General features: G+C 40.7%; 1 protein-coding gene across 10 annotated transcripts in view; it reads right to left on the bottom strand.

Moving 5' to 3' along the window:
• The window catches only part of CAMK2A (calcium/calmodulin dependent protein kinase II alpha), a 159,461-nt gene that overhangs the window by 12,563 nt on the left and 126,401 nt on the right, over positions 1-20,497 (bottom strand). For 6 of the 10 annotated variants that reach the window (XR_012083673.2, XM_078385642.1, XM_072990064.2 and 3 more), the window contains exons 11-15: positions 19,975-20,058; positions 16,671-16,713; positions 10,177-10,217; positions 5,393-5,425; positions 4,262-4,310 (exon numbers count right to left, since the gene is read on the bottom strand). Coding sequence is in view for 8 of the 10 variants with exons in the window: in XM_078385642.1 (XP_078241768.1) it covers positions 4,262-4,310; positions 5,393-5,425; positions 10,177-10,217; positions 16,671-16,713; positions 19,975-20,058 (250 nt within the window). In the remaining 2 variants the exon portion in view is untranslated. The remainder of the gene's footprint in view (positions 1-4,261; positions 4,311-5,392; positions 5,426-10,176; positions 10,218-16,670; positions 16,714-19,974; positions 20,059-20,497) is intronic. The other 4 variants (XR_013541852.1, XM_078385643.1, XM_020806783.3 and 1 more) reach the window with 1 other exon arrangement.

The raw sequence follows: 20,497 nt of genomic DNA, 5'->3' as shown, positions 1-20,497 counted from the left end.
CAGAAGAATTCTTTTTCCTGAAAATGGCATTTTTCATGTTTGAAAGCAAGCTTGTGGTCCTTGCAGTAAAGAGTTTATGTTTGAAAGCCATCAAGGCTTGAAAGTCATCTTGGTATCTCAGCAGTTGGAAGGGTGGCTGGCAAGAAGATTTTTAATTGGGCGGGACAAGGCATGCCAAACAGTTGGAGCTAGGAGGAAGCCAGATGGGAATGAATACTCAACCAGAATGAGGGACAGCTTAAAAAGAATTGCTTGCTTTTCATCTTTTCGTGAAAGGAGTAAGGCAAAAGGCTAACGGTGGGCTGGACATAGCATATAGGGAATGAAATACAGTATAGGAAAACCCTTGGCGTAAAAGGCATGCCACTGGGAGAGCTGGGATGATGCTTGTCAGAAGACACAAGAACAGTCTTCATAAATAAAACAGGAATGATGGGAGGACTGCTTCAGGGACAGACAGGGCTTTGTCCTTTTTGGCCTCTGCATGTGCTTTCATCCGATAGTTGCTGCTGAGGTTGAGACACAGTCAAGGAAAGCTGGGACTAGGAGGCATGTAACACACCTAGATATTTAAGGCAGGACTGGATAAACTGCAGGCTTTCAGATATTTTTTGGACTGCAAGTCCCACCTGCTATAACTTACAGAGGCAAAGGTGAGGGATTCCAGTCTAACAACATCTGGAAGGGTAAACACAGTGTGGCCTGTAAATGGCATATATATGTGTGTGTGTGTGTGTGTGTATATATATACACACACACACACACACACACACACACACACACACACATATATATGCCATTTACAGGCCACACTGTGTTTACCCTTCCAGATGTTGTGTATGTATGTATGTATGTATGTATGTATGTATGTATGTATGTATGTATGTATGTATGTATGTATGTATGTATGTATGTATGTATGTGTATGTGTATATATATATGTATATGTATGTATGTATGTATGCCAGCCGGAGTGGTTCCTTACCATACCAATTGCAGCATCCTCATTCTAAGGGTGGCTTTGCTGACACAACTCAAGGAATAACATGAAGGTCACTGTTATACTGTAAAATAGGTATGAAGGAGAGGGATCACCAGACCCTCTGCCTTACTTGGGAGGGTTGCTGTCTGCTCCAATCAGTCTTCATGGATGTGAGGGCAAATACGGTTAGAGGAACTACCCAGTCTCATGGCCCTACGACACATAAGGATTAAATCCCTGAATAATTCAATCTGTCTACCTTCTACCACCATGAATAACAGCAGTATAAGGCACTGTCAGATTGCATTCAGAATTTACCTCTCAAGATCATTATTCTTGAGAGAAGCAAAATAAAGAACGGCAAAATCCTGATGCACAATTACACACACATAACTCAAGGTTGTGCCCTCAGTAACTGTGCTAGCCCTGAAGCAAAAGCAGAACCCCCAAAGTACATTTGCCAGTGCATTGAACAATTGGTCGCATCAGGAATGCATGATCAATTGCATGATTACATAGTGCAAATCCTTGTTGTCAAGCACTAGCACCTGGCACATTTACACTGGTGTAACTTTTCACTGACATGAATGGGATTTTGTTCAATGGGAGACTCTTCTACACACATTTACATCAATGTGATGTTCCCTAAACACTTGTGAGTCAAATCCTGTCACCAAAACCCTCAGTACATGGAGTATGATCCCTGAACAGGGCGGCTGTTAAATAATGAGTGTGGGTTTGAATTTTTGGATTCTAATGAATAATGAACAACCATTTTCTGCTTTTTCAATCAGAAGAATGAGGAAACAAGTAAAGTTCAGTTCATTCAGGTTTTCTCAGCTGCTGTTAAAAAGACAGGACTTTGTATGCTTTGAACAACAAACCTAAAACAATGTCAGTAACAGAGCACTGCTCTCCCATCTGCTCATATCCTAGAAGACAATACAGGGAGGCTTTTTTCTGTCCTGTTTCCTTTTCTCTCTGTGTTGCTCTTTGTATAAGGAACAAATAAATTTCAGAAATCCAACAGTGTATCCAAGTGAACTGGACTTGCCAAACACTGTACAAAAACATTCCAATGTATGGCTTAATAAGGCTAAAATACAGAGGTATGGTGGGCAGTTCTAATTTCTTTGCTAAAGAGATAAAAGAGTTAATAAGAAAACCTGCAGAGCTTGCAAGCTTTTCTTTATCTGGAGTCTTTCTGTAATTTTGCATATTATTTTCCTCACACACAGGCATTGCACACTCCCTTATGAGTTATTCCTACAGAGGCATTTTTTCAATTAACTTTAATGTCAGGGCAAAATCCATCTCCACAGCAGATGACTTTGGAAAGACTTTACAAATTAACACTGAGAAATGATTTCCCGGACTGCCACTGAAACCTGGCCCCATCAAACAGCAGGAGGCAGGCCAGCCTTGCCTGGGGTTTTCCCAAATGGTGATTTTAAAATGTTGACAGATAAGTGACTTTAAAAAGGAAAGGAAAAAAGAAGAAAAAAACTCTGATGGAGAAAATGGAAAATACAAAGAAAATGTTCAGTTTGCGGGTGGATACGAGAAGAATCAAGTCTTGAAAATAAGTTATCATTGGAAGAGATATCAGGTACAGAACATTCCAAACCAACCATTAAAGTGCTCCAGGAGAACAGACAGAAAGAAAGAGAAGAAAGGGGAGATTCAACGAATGGACATTGAGAATATATAGACTGAATTTTCCCAAACTGCCCTCCAGCAATGTCAAATTAGAACGCCTATGACCACTAGCCATCATGGCCAGTGAAGAAGGCTGGTCTCTGTAGTCATTTCCCTCTTACGTCCATTCATGTTCATCCTTTATCAAGCCCTCCTCCAATCTTCTCTTTGTTTCCTTCAAGCTCAGACAGGTGTGTTGTGTAATCTCCATCTCTACCTCACTAAAACTGAGATCCTCTCTTTTAGGCTAGGTTAAGGGCATCCCTTCCCCAAATAATCTCTCATTTGTGCTTGTTTCTAGGATATGTCCTGAGTCTCCTGGAGCTACTCTTCCTCTGTCTGTTTCTGTTATCCACTGCCCCCAAGTCAGAATTCCACCTTTCCTGCTCATTGTCTGCATAGAATTTGCACACGTGTTTTAGGAGAAGACAAGAGCATTTACTGCTCATGTTCTGAAGGCAATTAGAAATGACAATTGGAATCATACATATGAGGATGCTCAGAGGGAGCCACTTACAGTTTCTCAAGTACACCAACTGTTTAATCTTTGTGGCATTCCAGTCTGATGAAGCTAAAGCATCTGATTTATATTTACAGCTGAGGCATCTGGTTTGGTAGCTATGCTATAGCGTGATACGTGCAACCAGGGACCACAGGAGATCAGCAGAATAGATGAAATATCTGGACCAGCACAGGTATATGCTATAGTAGTGGCGTAATGGAGGGTGAATGTGTCACATGGTTCATTCATCCTGATGTTTCATACTTGAAAATGTTGTAAGGATCTGACTATGTGGAACAGCAAAGCTACAGCTGTTACGAGTTAAGGTTTGCAGGGCAGGAGAAGGAGGAGGCTCAGTTCTCGTCAAGTAATTTGAATCTGCTTTTAATTACTTAATCATGTTCTGGCACTTGAGGTCACTGGAAATGAAAATTCTGTATTTTTATTATTCTGATATTGTAACTTTGTAATTGATTGTTTTTAATTTTGTAAACCACCTTGAGGCAATCTTTTGTGTAGGAAAACGGTCTAATAAACAAACAAAAAACCCCATAAATAAATGAATAAGTAAACAATTTGTTAATTTATGGATGGGAATCATGATAGCAATTTTATTCTGTAAGGGAATTACATTGCAGAGATGGGACCATTTTATAATGAGATTTTTATCTTTGTCTCTAGGGATCATCTATTCATAATCAGCACTGACACTTAGAAAATGTTGACCTTTCACATAAGAAAATAGAGTCACATTCCTTTTCCACGTCTGAATATTCAGATTTCAAAATGTCACTGTCAGTCTATGGTCTGAGGAATGTGATTTTACTGATGTCTTTTGGCCGTAACACATGGCACAATATTTTCCCTCAGCTAAAAATCACCAACCTTCAAATTGCTGGGGTTTTTATAGATTTGAATAGAAGTTTGTATAAACTGACAGCAAAAATAGTGTTGTTGACAAAATATGCCTTGATGATTAAAAATTACTGACCAAAAAAAGTTATGCTGCAGGAGTCACCTAGATTAAGTCTTGAATCAGACAGAACTCAAATAAACTAATCATCTAACTTATTCTGTACCTTTGGTGTCTTCATCTTCAATCGTTGTGTTCGTACTCTCTGAAGATTCCTGGACAGACAATGAAAGGGAAAGAGGCAAAATAAGATCCACCCCACAGCTGTTTTTTTAAAGACCAGTCCTGACCACATCATATCGTTCATGTTCTACCCCAAGAGCACCAAACACTGCAAAGGGGGAAAAACAGATAAGCATAGGGTAAGTACTAGTCAATAACCACGGCTCTTGCTTTGTGGCTGCCATACTAGCCTTGACTTTAATCTTACAATCCTGACTGAGCAGGAGGTCTGACTGTGAAATATGTCATACAGATGGATTCACCTTTCTTAAAATAACTTCTGCACTGAGGTTCAAGGATAGCTTTAGCAGGAATGAGGGTCTTGAAGTCTCCTATAGCTACAACGAGGAGGGGCAGGAGGGGCTGTGTAGGAGTGAAAGACACCATGTTGGCTGTACAATCAGGAGAGGCATGTACAAATTAACAGAGAGAGGGAGCTAGGATGATAGTGAGGGAGACTGTGCCAGAGTGAAAGAGACCACATTGACTGCATCATAAAGAAAGAAATGTACCATTGAACAGAGAGGGCTTCCAAAACCCACATGGACTGTCAAAAACTGACACACACCTCCTTCCGTAAATGGCCAACTGGTACACAGATCAACACAGAGAAAAGGAACCATTTACTGTTCATATTTCTCACCAAGACAACTCTGGTGGCTGGACTAGGCCATTAGTTCATTCTACCAGTGGCTGATTTATATGGCATATAAATCTCAAGCGGCAGGTTGACCAAAGCTGTACCAGCTGTCTGGTCCCCTGTGAATGTTCAGTTCCAGCAGAGCCACATAAGACGTCCTTTTCCTTCATGGCTCCTTGAACTGATGCAGCTTGAAGACCTGCTAAAGGAGAAGTTCCACTGAGAACCTTTTGCTAGAAATTAGAATTAAGTTCTCAGTGCTCTTGGGCTTCAACTGTCCTTCTGTGCCAGCCATTCCTGTTCATAGGATCTGCAGAAAAGAGGCTGTTCCAACCTCACTTTCCACAACTCCAAATAATTCCCAAGAACAGGAAAAGCTGGAACATGCTGAGAGGCCCAACATTATCAGCATTGAGGAAGACAAAGGACACTCACCATTAACTGAACGCTGGAACTGGACTTTCTTTTCTGGAAAAACAAGGAGAAGAGATGGGACAAGAAGAGACACAGAGTGAGAAAGAAGGAAAAGAGTAGAACATGGGATGCAGTGGGCCCTGGGACACTCTTTCCAGGCTATCTAGAAAGACGAAGAGCTTCTGAATAAAGCTGAACACCAAGAGTTTAGTGTCTTTGACAAAAGTGCAAGAACCACAATGCTAACCACGCTGAGCATCCCAGCAAACTGAACAATTCAGCCAACCTTCTCCAGCATTCACTTTTCTACATATGGAATCCCTCATCCCTGAATCTTGTGAACGCTGATGTCTCATCACAGGGTGGAGTTCCACCATGTCATCTCCTCCTTAATCCTGCATTTTCTAGCCAAACCAAGTTGATCAGTCAGATGTTAAGATCTGAATAAATAATCACTTGCTGAATCAAGCTAACACCACCATACATATTTTACTTGAGGGCTAAATAATGTCAAAATACTGCCTGCCATTAATCAAATGCTATATCTCTCTCCCCACACGAGTGTCACTATCATTCATCCTGCTGGTGGAAAAGCCTGCGTCCTTCATTTAGATTCAGAGAACAGTACACCCAGAAGGAACCGAAACGAACCTCTAATCCAACTCAATGTGGCATGACATTTTGCATCTAAAGCATCTTTGAAAACCTCTGACAAAGGAGACTTTAAAATTTCCCCAAACAACTGAACTAAAGCTGAACAGTTTGTGGGACTGGTTAATCTCTGCACCAACAGGAATCGATTGCTTCTCACCTTTTTTTTTCATTGGGTACACTCTTCTACATCTACCCCATACAGCATTTTGCACACGTCAGTGCAAATACCTCTGAAGCATATATAGTCTGCCACATCCACAATGTGTGAGCACCTGACATCTGCACTGTTTCTTACTAGATGGAATTAATATAGATTTAGTGGTAGCTCACGTTTATAATTGGGATAGATTACACTTGTCCGGAGAGGGAAACAATTTGCTTGGGAAGAAAACTATGTTCTCCCGGTAGAAAAGTTCTTTGGACTGAAATTGAAATCTGATTTCAGAACTATATTAGTCCTGCTTTTGAGCTCAAAAGAGGAAGTTTGCTAGATTTTCATCAGAAAATGTAAAAATATGAAACAAGCAGATGCAAATTACACTTTGTGCCAATAGTTCCTTTTTAAAGATTTTTGCAAGTGTAGCAAGATATACCTATATGAATAGCTTTCACTGGGGAATACTTTTTAAAAGAGGGGAAAAGTTTAACTGGAGGACAGAAACCATCTGTAGAGGTAATCCCAAACTACAGAAGGAGCACAAAAACTGTAATTACATTTTTCAGCAGCAGACAGCCTGATTCATATTGCCTTAGCACTGTACCACTGGTGATATATTCTCTGAATGCCAAATGGTGGGAAATGAACCTCCTCCTTTTTATTTTCAATTTTTTGCATTGCTGACATGACTGAAGCTCATTTTGTGCACCAAAGTACTACAGAACAGGTTAGAGCAAGAATCCTGGTAATGATCCAAAATTCAAAGCTTTGCTCTTTGATTCATGATGCTCTGCTCTATGGGGCTGCAATGCACACCAAAAGAGAGGGGGCTCATATCAGATTTCCATCACGGACACTGCTCTCAAAGTTCTCTATTCACTACCCCCAGTTACAATTCATTTTTGGCCACTTCTGGATTTTTGCTCTCTGTATTCTTTACACCAAGTCTGAACACCTCTTAGTACCATATTCTTTCTTCTCCCTTATATGTTAAAAATCACAAAAACTAACCCCTGTTTTCTTGGTCAGAAGCAAAAAAAATTCCAAGGATAAATGTTGTCCTAGAAGAACTAGATGAGATATTGGAACGCGGCATTTAAATAGGCCATAGGCACAATCAGGGAGGACGATGCACACATGTCTCTATTTTAACTTTCCTCCTTTATTAATCGAAAACAGATATCAAACACACACTTATCTCTAATTAGATTACAACATATGTTCCAGGATTTATGCCAGAAAGAATCATTAATGCTCACTAGGCTATCCTTCTCATAGCCTTGTATATCCTGCCTGTTACATCAGATGACATCCTCCCCTAGCCTTCTACGGCTTCTTTAAAGACAACGCAAAGATACCGGAATTCCTCTTACTAGAACTTTTAAGTAAGGAAGAAGAGAGCAACTCGTCTCAGCTACTGAAGGCATAAAACAACTTGTCTAGGAAACTTTATTGAAAAGTTAGCAGTCAGACACCACATGATGCAACATGAAAGCAAAGACCTCATCAAAGTGGGACGTACATACAAAAAGGATGCGACACAGGGAAGTGAATTTATTACAGGATGCGCACGGGCAGTGATGGTGTTCATTTACAGTGTGACAGGATGTGACACCAAACAGGGCAGTGAAAGTTATTGTATATCCATGGGCTAAAAGAAGGGTGATGGTTCTTGGATCATTAAAGTATGGGTGAAAAGGATTCCTGTTCTTTCTCTGCTACATAGGTACCTAGTTTCCAACTCTACAGTCGTCTGGTACAGATATCTACTCTGTTATAGGAAAAGGGGGGGGGGAGTGGGTATAACCTGTTTTTCTTATGGGAATTGCTACCACCGCTCATGAAGAAGACAATACTTCGGTACAGTGGTTCTTTGGGACAGTCATGTTTAAACCAGCAGATTGTGTCAGAAAAAAATACACAAACAATGTGGTCATGAGCAGGGCTCAAAACTCACAGCCATTTCCCTCCATTGAAGGAATCAGAAAACCAAACAATCAGAATAAAAAATTTATAGACAAGCTACTTTAACCATTAAGCCCACTCCATCCTTGAGCCTCTTAGGGCAGCTACTGGTCCTTTTGTGGTATCCGTGTGAGTGAAATGTCATTGCCGAAAGAAAGAAAGAAAGAAAGAAAGAAAGAAAGAAAGAAAGAAAGAAAGAAAGAAAGAAAGAAAGAAAGAAAGAAAGAAAGAAAGAAAGAAAGAAAGAAAGAAAGAAAGAAAGAAAGAAAAAGAAAGGCTTTTTGCACAGAAGACAGCAGGCAGGTGTGTGAGTGAGTGTGTGAGAGAGAGCAGAAGTATCTGTTTTGATCAGGCAGCCATGTCATCACAGTTTTCTTCAAGGCATTTGGTCATTCTTTGGAGCAGGCCTCCTCTGCTACCCATCCCTTGGCCACACCCTCCAATATCCACCCAGCCTAATGTGGAAACTATGAAACAGCTGCTATGGCAGACAACTCCATAGAATTAGACCATTTGGCTCCTCCCGGCCAAATGAAAATTCAAGTGTCCATACAGAGTTATTCAACATTATATTCAGACTTCACAAATATGTCAGAGTTTACCACAGAAAGGCATAACGGAAAGGAATGAGAAAGTCCTCTCATCCTTGAACCCAACACTCAACAGAGTGTTTCACTCGACAGAGCAATGAAATAGATTTCAAAAGGGGAGAACTGCATGCTATAGTATTGATACAGAATTGGAAACCTGGATATGTGTGTGAGCGTGCACCCACGTGCATGTGTATATGAATAGCTTGTGCTCCCAGTTTTGTCCATTGATGATCAGCGTTTTCTCACCCCCACCTTCTTGTGAAGGGTGAGGCAATGGAAAGATGGGAATTTTGCCATTTCCCCCAGGTTTTTGATCATTCAGAAGATTATCTGATTATCTGCAGTTTTATCTGATTCTGCAGGCTTGCAGAATCAGATAAAACTGCAGTGAACTCTTAGCCAGAAGGATAACAGCCCTGCTCAGAGACTCTAGTCCAATGTCCTCACCAGCCAACAAACCAAGAGCCATACTTTCTCTCACTCCCCATCCCATCTCCCTCTCTTCCAGATAAAGTGTCTTTCATTTTCTCTTACCTGTCACAGCCCCTTGCACAGGAATAGAAATGATACAGAGCCCAATTCAAACATTCAGGGGACATGTGTGGTACAGCTGTCTAGCAGATGTGAAATACCTCAGAATTCACACATGGGGGGATCTATTTGAAAGCATTCCGATCAAAATTCTCTTTCACACAGATAATCCATCAGAACTGCAGATTCTAAGTGAACCTGTCAGGAATGCATTCAAAAGTGAATTCTGAGGTAATACATACCTGCACCTGGCCTGTGGGGCAGTCATAATCCATGAAAGAATTGTGGGACATCAGAGCTGCAGAAAAATTATCTCACCATGGCCTCCAAATATTTGAACAGACCCTAAGATCAGGGAATTTATTGGAAGTGACATAACTGGGTAGTAAATATCCAGACAGAGAAAGGCACAAGCTTTCTTCCTCTTTATGAAAAAATTATGAAAGTAGAAGTAGGAGGATAATTCTTAAAGATTCACCCCTCATTCTCAATGGTCATTCTCAAATATCTTGACTTGTTCTCCAGATATTGTTCTCAACTGTCTTCTCACAGTTCACCTCACTGCCCTCCTTTTGTCTTTCATTCTGGTGTATGAATTAACAAAGCAAATTAAGCATGAGCCGAGGCATCCATTACTTCATCTAAGAATTGCAAGTTGCAAACTAGATAAAAGTAATGTTTTCTTTTTCAGGTTTGCTTTCTTGTCAGAAATGCAGAATGGGGGGGGGATGTCTCTTATGATGAGAAGAGGATGAAGCAGGAGATCAACCAAAATAAAACATTATAATGCAAAAGCACTGGGCCACGCTGGGGCCCTCCATCCCGGCAGCCCATCCAGCCACTTCTGCCGTCTGCTTGGCAGGCAACCTAGTGGTTGGATGGGCCAAGCGTTCCAGGGAACTTACCTTCACACCATCATTCTTCTTGTTGCCACCGCTTTTCCCTCCTGTAGAGAAAAAGTACCATGTCAAGAGGAGCAGGCATGGTATCAGAGTGAGCACGGCGAGAACCAGCAACATGAGGGAAGTTGGGTGAGACAGCAGCAGAAGACGGGAATGAAAGATCACAAACTCAGTCCTATTGTCTCCTCCGTTGGTTGTGAATTCACTTCACAACAATTCCAAGCTTGTTGTGAAGTCTTTCCCAAGAATCTTTGAAGCTCACAGACTGGCTTAGTAAGATCTTTCCACGTGAGTAAGAAAAGCCACAGCCAGTTGTACTGAGACAAAACTAATTGTTTGGAGACACCAACACAGTGGCCAGCAATGGAAAGAGAAGGGGATTGAAGGAGCATTCTTTGACACTTTCTTCTTCTTCTTCTTCCTGAGAAGACTCAAGGATTTTTCTCCCACATGGCTGTAAGGATTCGGTCTTGTCCTGTCCTGCCACCTCTCTCCTTTCTAGGCTTGCCTGCTCTGTTTCATGGCATTGGTTATGAATTCTGTTCAGCTGTAGATAAGAGCAGTGTGCACTTTTGCTCGTCTGTCTTTCTTACTCAGTGTCTCTTGCTAATTTTAGTCCCCCCCCCCATGCTGGTGGGGTCATGTGCTACAATTATGACATCCTGACAGCTGCAGACCACATTTTGACAAATGATGAAAAGCAGAGCTATGCCCTCCCTATCACGATCACAGACCTAGCCCGTCTCCTGGGACTGGAGCCCACTCCTAATCCCTCCCCTCTTCTTGCTGTTGCCTTCAAGTAGAGTCTAAATGCTTAAACACACATGCAGAGGAGGGGGGGGAGAGGGAGGGAGAGAGAGAAATGAACAAGTACACTTGGCCTGAGTGCAACTCCTGAGCAGAAGAAGATGCAAATAATCCACCTGTGGGGCATAATCAGCAGTCTGTGTGTGAGAAACATCTGAACTTCTCAGAACATGGAGGACAGAAGTAAAGAATAAAGATGCGAACGTCCTGATCTTTGTGTTAAATGTTTTATACTTTCAGAACTTCTGGCTAATTAACTCTCCTCCATTTCTACACCCACACTCCTTTAAAAATACGAATCCCCTAAGAATATTATGACATTTCCACCCAGGTTTTTCCAGGTCTTGTAGTGTTTTCCAGATGGCCCAATTTGGCCTCGCTTACTCCATTCAATAAAACATTAGCCCAGATGATATAAACGTCCTGGATTATCTTTTCCTATATTTTGGTATTTATTAATGTTTAGAAATTCTATGCTGCACTTTCCACTTCATCAAAGTGCTCAAGGTGGCAAGTGCCCGAATTTAGGACATGCAACTCATGCATAGGTTGTCACACGTGCTACATTGTGTGGGCACACAGTGGGGAATCACGACCAGTTACATTTTTACATTAAGTAGACCTCTGTAGTGTCAACACGTAGACATGATTATCAGCTGTGATGCTGAACATGGAGATCACACATAATTTCCTACCTGGAGTTCCTTTTCGTTTAGGGGAAAAAGTAACATATTAAATTCTTGCAAGTTTCATAATATCTCATCACAGTCATTCTCATTTAAAAAAGGATTCAACCCAGGCCACTCAGGTCATAAGAATATAAGTGGCCTATTTAGCAGAATAAATGTCCATCTAAGCTAGCATCTTGCTCACAGTGCTCAGCTAGATACCGTATTTTTCACCTTTCCATAAGACGCACCAATTTTTTAGGAGAAGAAAACAGGAAAATATAATCTGTTTTCTTCGCTCCATGTTTTGTGGGGGAAAGTGCATCTTATGGTGCGAAAAATACGGTAATATTGAACAGATAATTTTGGAAAGTCCACAAGCATGCCTTGAAGACCATCAGTACTGCTATTATTCCATCTGTCTCTATGTGGATGTTCCATATAGCCATTGTGACTGGGAGCCATTGATATACCTATAGGTCGTCCACAAATCTTAGTAAAACCATTTTGAGGCCACCCAAGTCTACCATGCACATATGCTGACATCCCTTGTTTTCATCCACAACATTTCTATTATTTTTCTACTACTTACATCATTTCAGCAGACCTCAAATTGATTTTCAAAAGATCAAATAAAACCTTCAACTGCCTACCTTAAAAAAAAATTTAAAGAAACATTTTCTCTTTTTTTTTACTTTTGTCTTAGCAATTCTTATGATCCTGTGTTCTGAGGGGAGGGAGTTAAATGTATCCTGATCACTCCTTCTAAGTCTTTTCCCCCCCTCTGCTTCCCTAAAAATCCATCTCTCCTCAGCCATCATAAATTTTGGGGATAGGTCACCAAGCTACGTATTGGCACAACAGTTTCTTCTTCAAAGGAAATCTTATGTTATGTCATTAATATATTGTAAATGTGGTATGAAGTGCTGCCTAATAAAGATTATGATGAATGCTCCGTTGCATGAGGGTAAGACAACCGGCAGCTGCTTTGATCCACTGGTGGAGCTCTTCCATCAAAGTACGACAAAGCATTGTTACAATGATTTATCGTGTTCTATCACTTTTTTATGAGCTATGGAAAGATTTGTGTCTATTTATCGATATGACAGGGTAAAAGACTCAAGCTTGTGTCTGAGTCAAGAACTTGCATCATCTTTTTATTGTACTGAGCTAGGCCTTTCCGGTGTTTTTTTTTTTAGGTGCAGAGTGCTTAGAACTGGTTTACTACTCCCTCCTTCTAGGAGGGTTCTGGATCTGCCCAAGGCTACACAGGTTGTCTCTTGTTCTAGGAGACACAGAGGGAAATCAAACTGAGATCCTTCAAACCAGTGAACTTAAGCGTGCTTCTGTGTGCAACGACTTGCAACTAATGTATAGCCAAACTGTGGTCATAGTGACTAGCTAAGAGAGGAAGGGAAAGAAGGAAAGACTGAAAGAAAACTTACTGTGGCCCTGGTCACATGAGGGAAATGTTTCCTAGTTCTTCTGATACTTTCCATACCTCAGTTCTACTGAATCGTCATCACATGGTTTATATCCTGGGACGAACATCTCAAGAACTTTTAGCTGATTTATTTCTTCCTATTTGAATAGTTATGGCTGGCTACACTATGGTACTGGCTTGATTTATATAAATATATATATAAATCAAGCCAGTACCATGGTGTAGCCAGCCATAATATTTATTGATACATCAATATATCGGAAACAAGTCTACCTGTAAAGTGTGTGGGCACACTTGACCCGGCCTGCCCCCTCTGCACAGCTTTCCTCCTGTCTGTGCACCCACAACTATTGTTTCCATCCCCTTTAGCTCTGGTCGCAACAGAGCCCCTTGTGGGGTGTGTATGTGTGGGCTCACACATGGGGGGTGGAAATTAGAGGGAACACTGATTGGGAAGGAGTTTCTGTTTAGGAAAGTGACCTTCTGTTGCACTGGCCACTCCTGCAGAAATGCACAATAGATTTGCGATATACACGCAGCAGTACCGGCAATCCCCCCCCATGACATTGGCATAGCAGCGTTTCAATGTATCTTCCCACAAGTGAAAATAAAATGATTTGCCAGTAATATAATGGTGGCAGCCACACAACCCCACCCCGGTGATATACCAATGGATTGATGTATCAGGCACAACAAAAAAGTTTTTTTTTAAATAATGTGCATGCTGAAGTAATGGCGGGCCACCTTCCTGGCTTCAGTTCTGAAAAGAACTGGGGCAGGTCATGCATACAGGCAAACCCGGTAAGGAATGCACTGGTACAACAAAGGTACAAAATAACACAACCCTCCTGTCAACGGGGAAATGTTCCGCAGTTACACGACTAGCCAGAAAATGTCTCGGTCTTGACTCTGCATTGTGTGACCAGGAAAAAAAATATGTTGTTTAACAGAAGCAAAATAAACCCTAAACTTGAACAATGCATGAGTAGCTCTTTCAAATTACAAAAGCAGCTTTCCGTCAGCCCCTCTCTAAGATGACACATGTATGAATATGAATAATATTAACCATATCATAAATTCTTTCCAGGCCACAGCATCCGGAAATGAATGAATGAATAATCAACCAATCAACCAATCAATCACCTTTCCTGATTTAGAATAGCTGGATAGCTTGGTGGTTGAGGTATCTGGCTGTGGAGCCAGAGGTCGGGAGTTTGGTTGCCCAGTTGTGCCTCCTGTGAAGTAGAGCCAGCCTGTGTGGCCTTGGGCAAGCTGCACAATCTCAGGATGCCCCCAGAAGAAGGGAATGGTAAACCATTTCTAAGTATTCTCTACCTGGAAAACCCTACATAAGTCAGAATTAAGTTGACAGCACATGATTATTATTATTATTCTGATTTATCATGATCCTCCTCTACACATAAAATACTCAGGACTGGTTTACCATTCTCTTTTCTGGGGACACATTGGGACTACGCAGCTTGCCCAAGGCTGCAAAGATAGCAAGGCAACCACATATGCTCCAAGTTATCTCAGCTGGCCCCCTTTCTGGGTTGCACAGTGGGGAATTATGGCCCTTGACTCTGTAGCCCTGTGCTCCAACCCACTGAGCTGTACTAGTTGAATTATTTCAGCATGCAATTTATATCTGAGAACCAATGTAGTGTAGTGGATAGAGTGGAAGATTATGATTCAGGAGACCTCTCTTTGGATCCCAGCTTGGCCATGGAAACCCATAGGGAGGGGCACTCCTAAAACTACTCTTTAAATATCTCACATACCTAGAAAACCCTATTAGGAGTGCTGCAAGTCAGATGTGAATTGATGACAGACAGCACACAGTCCATACATGGTCAGAGGTAACAAAAAGGCGGGGGACATGCATTCCTTCCCCTTGCAATGCTTTCTCTCCAGCCCACAACCTTTAGGAAGATTTCACTGTACCGATGTCCAGTGAAATGAAAGAGGATTGTGTGGGGACAAGATTTAGATGCTGTTTTTAAAATGTTTAATTGTTATAATACACATCAAATTGATGTCTGGAGAATTATACAGTGGCTGCAGCTACCATATGGTTATGGTTGATGAGTCGTTTCTATGTTTCTTCCCGAAAGAAACTAATAGTTGCAGCCCATTGAGGTGGGAGAGACACTTTTTTAATTGCAGTTATTATTCTCCAATACTGCAGATCTATCTTTGAATCTTGCTATCTTCTGAAAATCTGATGTTTCTACTGGTGCTTTTTACATGGAGTGATAGCATACAGGAGCATGTGTGTCCTTTTGGGAATATTACAGATGTCAAGGCAATCACGCAAGTGGTTTTTGCCTTTGGCTTCATGCCCATTAAGGCAGCAGGAGTGTGAGCGATGTGCCATAATTTGCTGCATTGGAAGACGAGAACAACTGCAATGGATGACCTCCTAACAAAGTAGATTTGCATGACCACATAGGGCAACAGGATTCTGACCAGTGGAAATTACAGGGTGGAGATTATGATTTTCTACCACCCTCTTCAGTGGAATTAACTTTTCTGGCAGAATACACTTGATTTTGGGGTGTGTTTTTGGAAGGGACTCTGCGCAGCACACCAACTGCCAGCAGGGGGAGCTGATCTGTGAGTAGCATCTTGGTATTTGCGTGACCTGTCTTTTTAAAAGAGAGACTCAGATGGCAAATCCACCTCTTTTATGAGTGGGTGTGATTTCCTAAGAGAATCAAGTAGGTTAGTCATATCTGGAGAAATATATTAAATATAAACATTGGGCAAACAAATCACTCCAAATATTGGAAAGCCTTTTGCACAGGGAAGAAACCCCTTACATTTTGAGAAGGAACTGGCTGTGCTGAGTTTGAAAATTGCTCACATAAATACATTTTGAAAACTCTTAAGTATTTGCACTATGTTAGAGTAAAATCTTGAAAGTAAGATTTGTTTAACTGAATCCATTATTAGTGACCTACCTACCTTTTCTGTTGCCTAATCACCAGGAACAGCAAAGCACTTGGATACATATACACTATCCCCAGGAAACTTATGATTGTTAGAAAAGACTTGGGAGCCTGTTATTTTATTAAATACTGCCATGATATATCTGATTTTTTAATTAGTAAATCAAAAGTCAAGATTTCTGGGAATCTGAGATAATTAACACCATCTCTGCAGGGTTTTTGATGCAGCCAGATGTTGGTACTTTCCAAATTTCGTTGGCAAGTAAACAGTGCTCTTCAGTGGGTGCACTTTGCTGTGGACTTCTGGATGGAAGTTCCACATCTATGTTTATATACTGGAGATGTGTGTTGTACAAGACTGAAGGGCAGTCTAACAGCTTGAGTGTGAATCAAAAATATCTCCCTTCTGTTTGGTGTCCTTTATTCATTGGCAGATAATGCAGGAGGAACTTGGAAGTGGCTTTGAGAGTTGTGTATGCAAACAACCTACTGCAACCAGTCTTTTCTAATGTGTGATCTCTTCAGAGCTATGGTTCACCTAGCACTATTCCACTGTCAATCATATTTCCCATCTTAAGGTCAACTTCCAATGAACAAAGTAAACATTAGTCTGGATATGTGACCTACCAGAAAAATTCCGGGTTGCTAGCATGGTAGTGAGGATGGCTCCCTAGAAGACATAAAAGACGAAAAGAGAAAAACCGGAACACATCACTGGGTTCAGAATCAGCACTGCACCTTCCCCCACCCAAATCCCCTTCCCCTGAAAGACACCCCATGGAAAACAGAGTTGACTGGGGCTACAAGAGAGAAGCATCTTTGGCACCAATCCAGAGGTATGATGAACAGAGGGCAGATGGTATTAATAGATACAGCAGACAGTTTTCAGAAAACAAGTCACTGGATAGTAGCCTAGAGATTTTAAACTCTGCAAGTTTCTGCATGGTGGTAGCTGGGTTTATTATAGCCACCTGTTGGAGACCTAGGATTTTTTTTTTCTTGCAAGGCTAATGAGATTTCTTTTTCCAACAAAAAAGTACCAAGTAGGCTCTGATAGAACCAGACTAATTGATATCTGCATAGGAGTTATTAAAAATATTTTTCTGCTGTGTCAAATGGAATAATCTGTCTGTTAAAATTATGGATAGCGAAACAGATTGCCCTGATACCTCAGCAATACACAAATTTGTGCCCTAAACAAGGGTGCTTTCTTACTGTTCAGTATTACGGAAGCTTAGTCACAATCTAAGATTGCAAGATGTAATCCCAAGCCTGATATATTTGTGGAATTACATACCATGAAGCAGAGACAGACTGCTTCATGGTATGTATTATTACATGAACTTGATTTAGGACCTGATTATAAAATCTGCCACAGCTAGCAGTATTACTGCAACTGTTGCTAGACACTTAATCTCTCTCATAGCAGCCAGAATGCTGTCAGTTATTTATGTCAGTGCAAGTGCAGTTGCATTATGTAAACTGCAGCGGTGAATTGCTACCAGTTAATGAATCACCACTTGTATTCGTATTGTAAGGTAACACTACTTACTGGTGCACAAGAAGGAATGCAAGCAGAGACTCATTAACTAGCAGCAGTTTCCCACTGCAGCTTGGGTCTTTGGACTTAGGCTGGCATAAAGAGCCAACAGGATTCTGGCCAACATACTTGAGTTGTCAAAGAGAAAATCAGTCTCTATATCCATTTTACACACAGGAAGACTTCAGTATCAAATTATACTTTCATGCAGCCTGTCATTTGAAATGGAAATCCATTAGTGTTGCAGAGGTGTGATTCTGGCAGACTTTCATGCCTGAATGATCATACTTGAAAAAAAGAAGCTCATGTTTATTTTCTGATGAGTAATTGCAAAAGAAAGCTAGCTAATATGCAAACTGAGGTGTGAAAAGCTTGTGCTGGAATAATCAGATTACTTTGAGCACTTCAGAATATCCACTTCAAATTGCATTGTAATGTACAATTCCAGCCTCACCTACAGTCGTAAGATACTATTATCTGCAAGACTGTTTGAAAACAAAACAAAACCCTGCTTATGGGTCACTTTTCTCTCTAGTCTGATTTTTTAGTATCAGCTAATTCTACCCATATCTCATCAGGACTGCCCATCTTTTTATGTAAGAAGAAAACACTTCACAGATGTTTTGGCAGAAAAACATGTGCTTGTAGTACTGAAAAGAAAAGAAAAAAGAAAAGATGGAATTTCACAATTGGGTAAAGACACCAAATTAATCTGATGTGTATAAACTAAATTCCTACATGTGCTTCCACTGATGTCAGTAGAACGTACTGTACTTAACTTGGAATGTCTAAAATTTGTTTTAAAAAATAAATAGCATTTAACCTTGCAATAAAATGTAATGGGAGAGTGTAAAAGACTAATTGGATATATCTCTTCATAAGTCAAAGTTTCTCTCCTTCCATTCCACTGAGCATTTTGCAATATTTAGATCAACTGCATGAGATATTCAGACGTCACATAATGAGATTACATTAACATTAACGTATCTGAAGTTAGTAATAGATTGTGGGATGAACATTAAATGTGGATTACTATATTACTTCCCTCAGTAATCTTGTAAGGCATCAACCTAAAGGCTGGAAAACTACAGGGTGCTCAAAAGCCAGAAGAGCAAAATAAAAGCATGTGGCGATGCCCAGCAAAGGCAGACGAGGCAGGAGTTAATGAGCAGAGACAGCCATCTTACAAATTTCCACCACCAGCATCACGGAGCTGGATGAACAGTAATGTGAAAGCTGGGAATTTAGTCCAAATGTTAGACATTCTAAATTCATTTCCAAAGTAAGTTTCACTGACATCCATGGAGGCACATGTAGGAATTCGGCTTTCACATGTAGGATAAAGATGATGTATCCTGGGATTTTAATTAAAGGGCTTGTTCTAACTGCCATTATTAGACTTTTCTTCTCTGCTAGAGCTTAATTGAATTGACTTTTCCCAAGTGACCGTATCTTAAGTTTCGAACTGTTTTTGCCTGTACCGGAGATGATTTATTTGTTGTCCTAGAATTGCCCAAGTGAACCTGAAATGGATTGTTGGCTCTACAAATTTATCTACACAAGAAAAAAATAGGGAGGGATGTCATCACACTCCAGTATGTGCTGGCATTCATTGTTCAAATTTCAGAGACTTACAGACATCTAAAGAGGCATTTCCTTCCCTAGTATAAACAGTATTATACCTCACTCAGGTGTTCAGGTCATCAGGGGAGACTTTTTTCTTGGTCCCACCACCTTCACAGTTGCATTTGGGGAGGGGACCTGGGAGAGGGCCTTCTCTGTCGCTGCACCCTGATTCTGAAGCGCAAATGAGCTCAGGATGGCCCCATCTTTACTATCCTTCCAGAACCATATGAAGACCTTTCTCTTCAGACAGGCTTTCCCTTAGTGCCTGCCTGCCTGAGAGAGGGTTTTAAGTGGAGTGTTGTGACTTGCTACTTTGGATGTACTTTGGTATTGATTTTGTTCACTATTTTGAGTGTGATTTTTATTGGTTTTAAATATTCGTATCCATACTGTTTTTAGCTTTTAAACATTGTCTTTTAATAATGTAAGCAGAACTTGGGCCTTTTAAGGAAAAAGGCAGGGTAAAATTTTTGTTTAAAATAAATACATAAATATTAAATCCATAAATGTGACTGAAATCCAGTAGTAAGTCACAACTAGAGTGGGTCCACTGAATCAGTGAGGATGCGGTGAGTCAGCTCCTCCATATGTTTCCGTTCCAGTGATCCAAAGGCCTACTCTAATTGCAACTTACTACTGGATTTCAGCCATTGTGTTGAACACTCAACCTAAGCCTCCGTGAACAGGCAGAAAGGAAAATGGAAGACAAAGCAATGGAAAAAAAATCCCGCCTCCTGGAAGAGTCAAATAAAGGACATGGGTTACCTTTAGCTTCCTTCTGGCATTGAACTTCTTCAAGCAATCCACAGTCTCCTGTCTGTGCATACAAGAAGCCACAGTGGAACGGTGCTGGAAGACAGAAAGGAAGTCTGCTCAGAAATGGAAGAGATTGGTGAACATATCAGCCATCTGGACTTGTCTTAACCAACTGCTATCCTAGGTTTGTTTGCACTTAATGGTATAATAAACCTTGATCATCATACGCTTTCAAATCATAACACTGCAACTGCCTTAAATAAGTCAAATCTATTGGCTATTGAGAAAACAGCTTCAATGTAGGAAGGGAAACCAGATGACTTTCAGCTTCTTACTGCCTCATCTTGTTATAAAGAAGTGTAAATAACATTTGCAGGACAGTTTGTTTATTTCTAGACACATACGCCTGAATTCTGTGCCATTCTTCTTATATCTTAAATGTGCTCTCATACATTAAGTATAGTCCTGCAATCTTGTGTTTGAACTCTCTGAGCAGCAGCAAATTAAACTTTAACAGGTTGTGGAAACCAGT

The sequence above is a fragment of the Pogona vitticeps genome, chromosome 2 (genome assembly GCF_051106095.1).
Source record: "Pogona vitticeps strain Pit_001003342236 chromosome 2, PviZW2.1, whole genome shotgun sequence".
NCBI lineage: Eukaryota > Metazoa > Chordata > Lepidosauria > Squamata > Agamidae > Pogona > Pogona vitticeps.
Note: the sequence above shows the minus strand (reverse complement) of the source record. Positions and strands in the feature narration are given on the sequence as shown.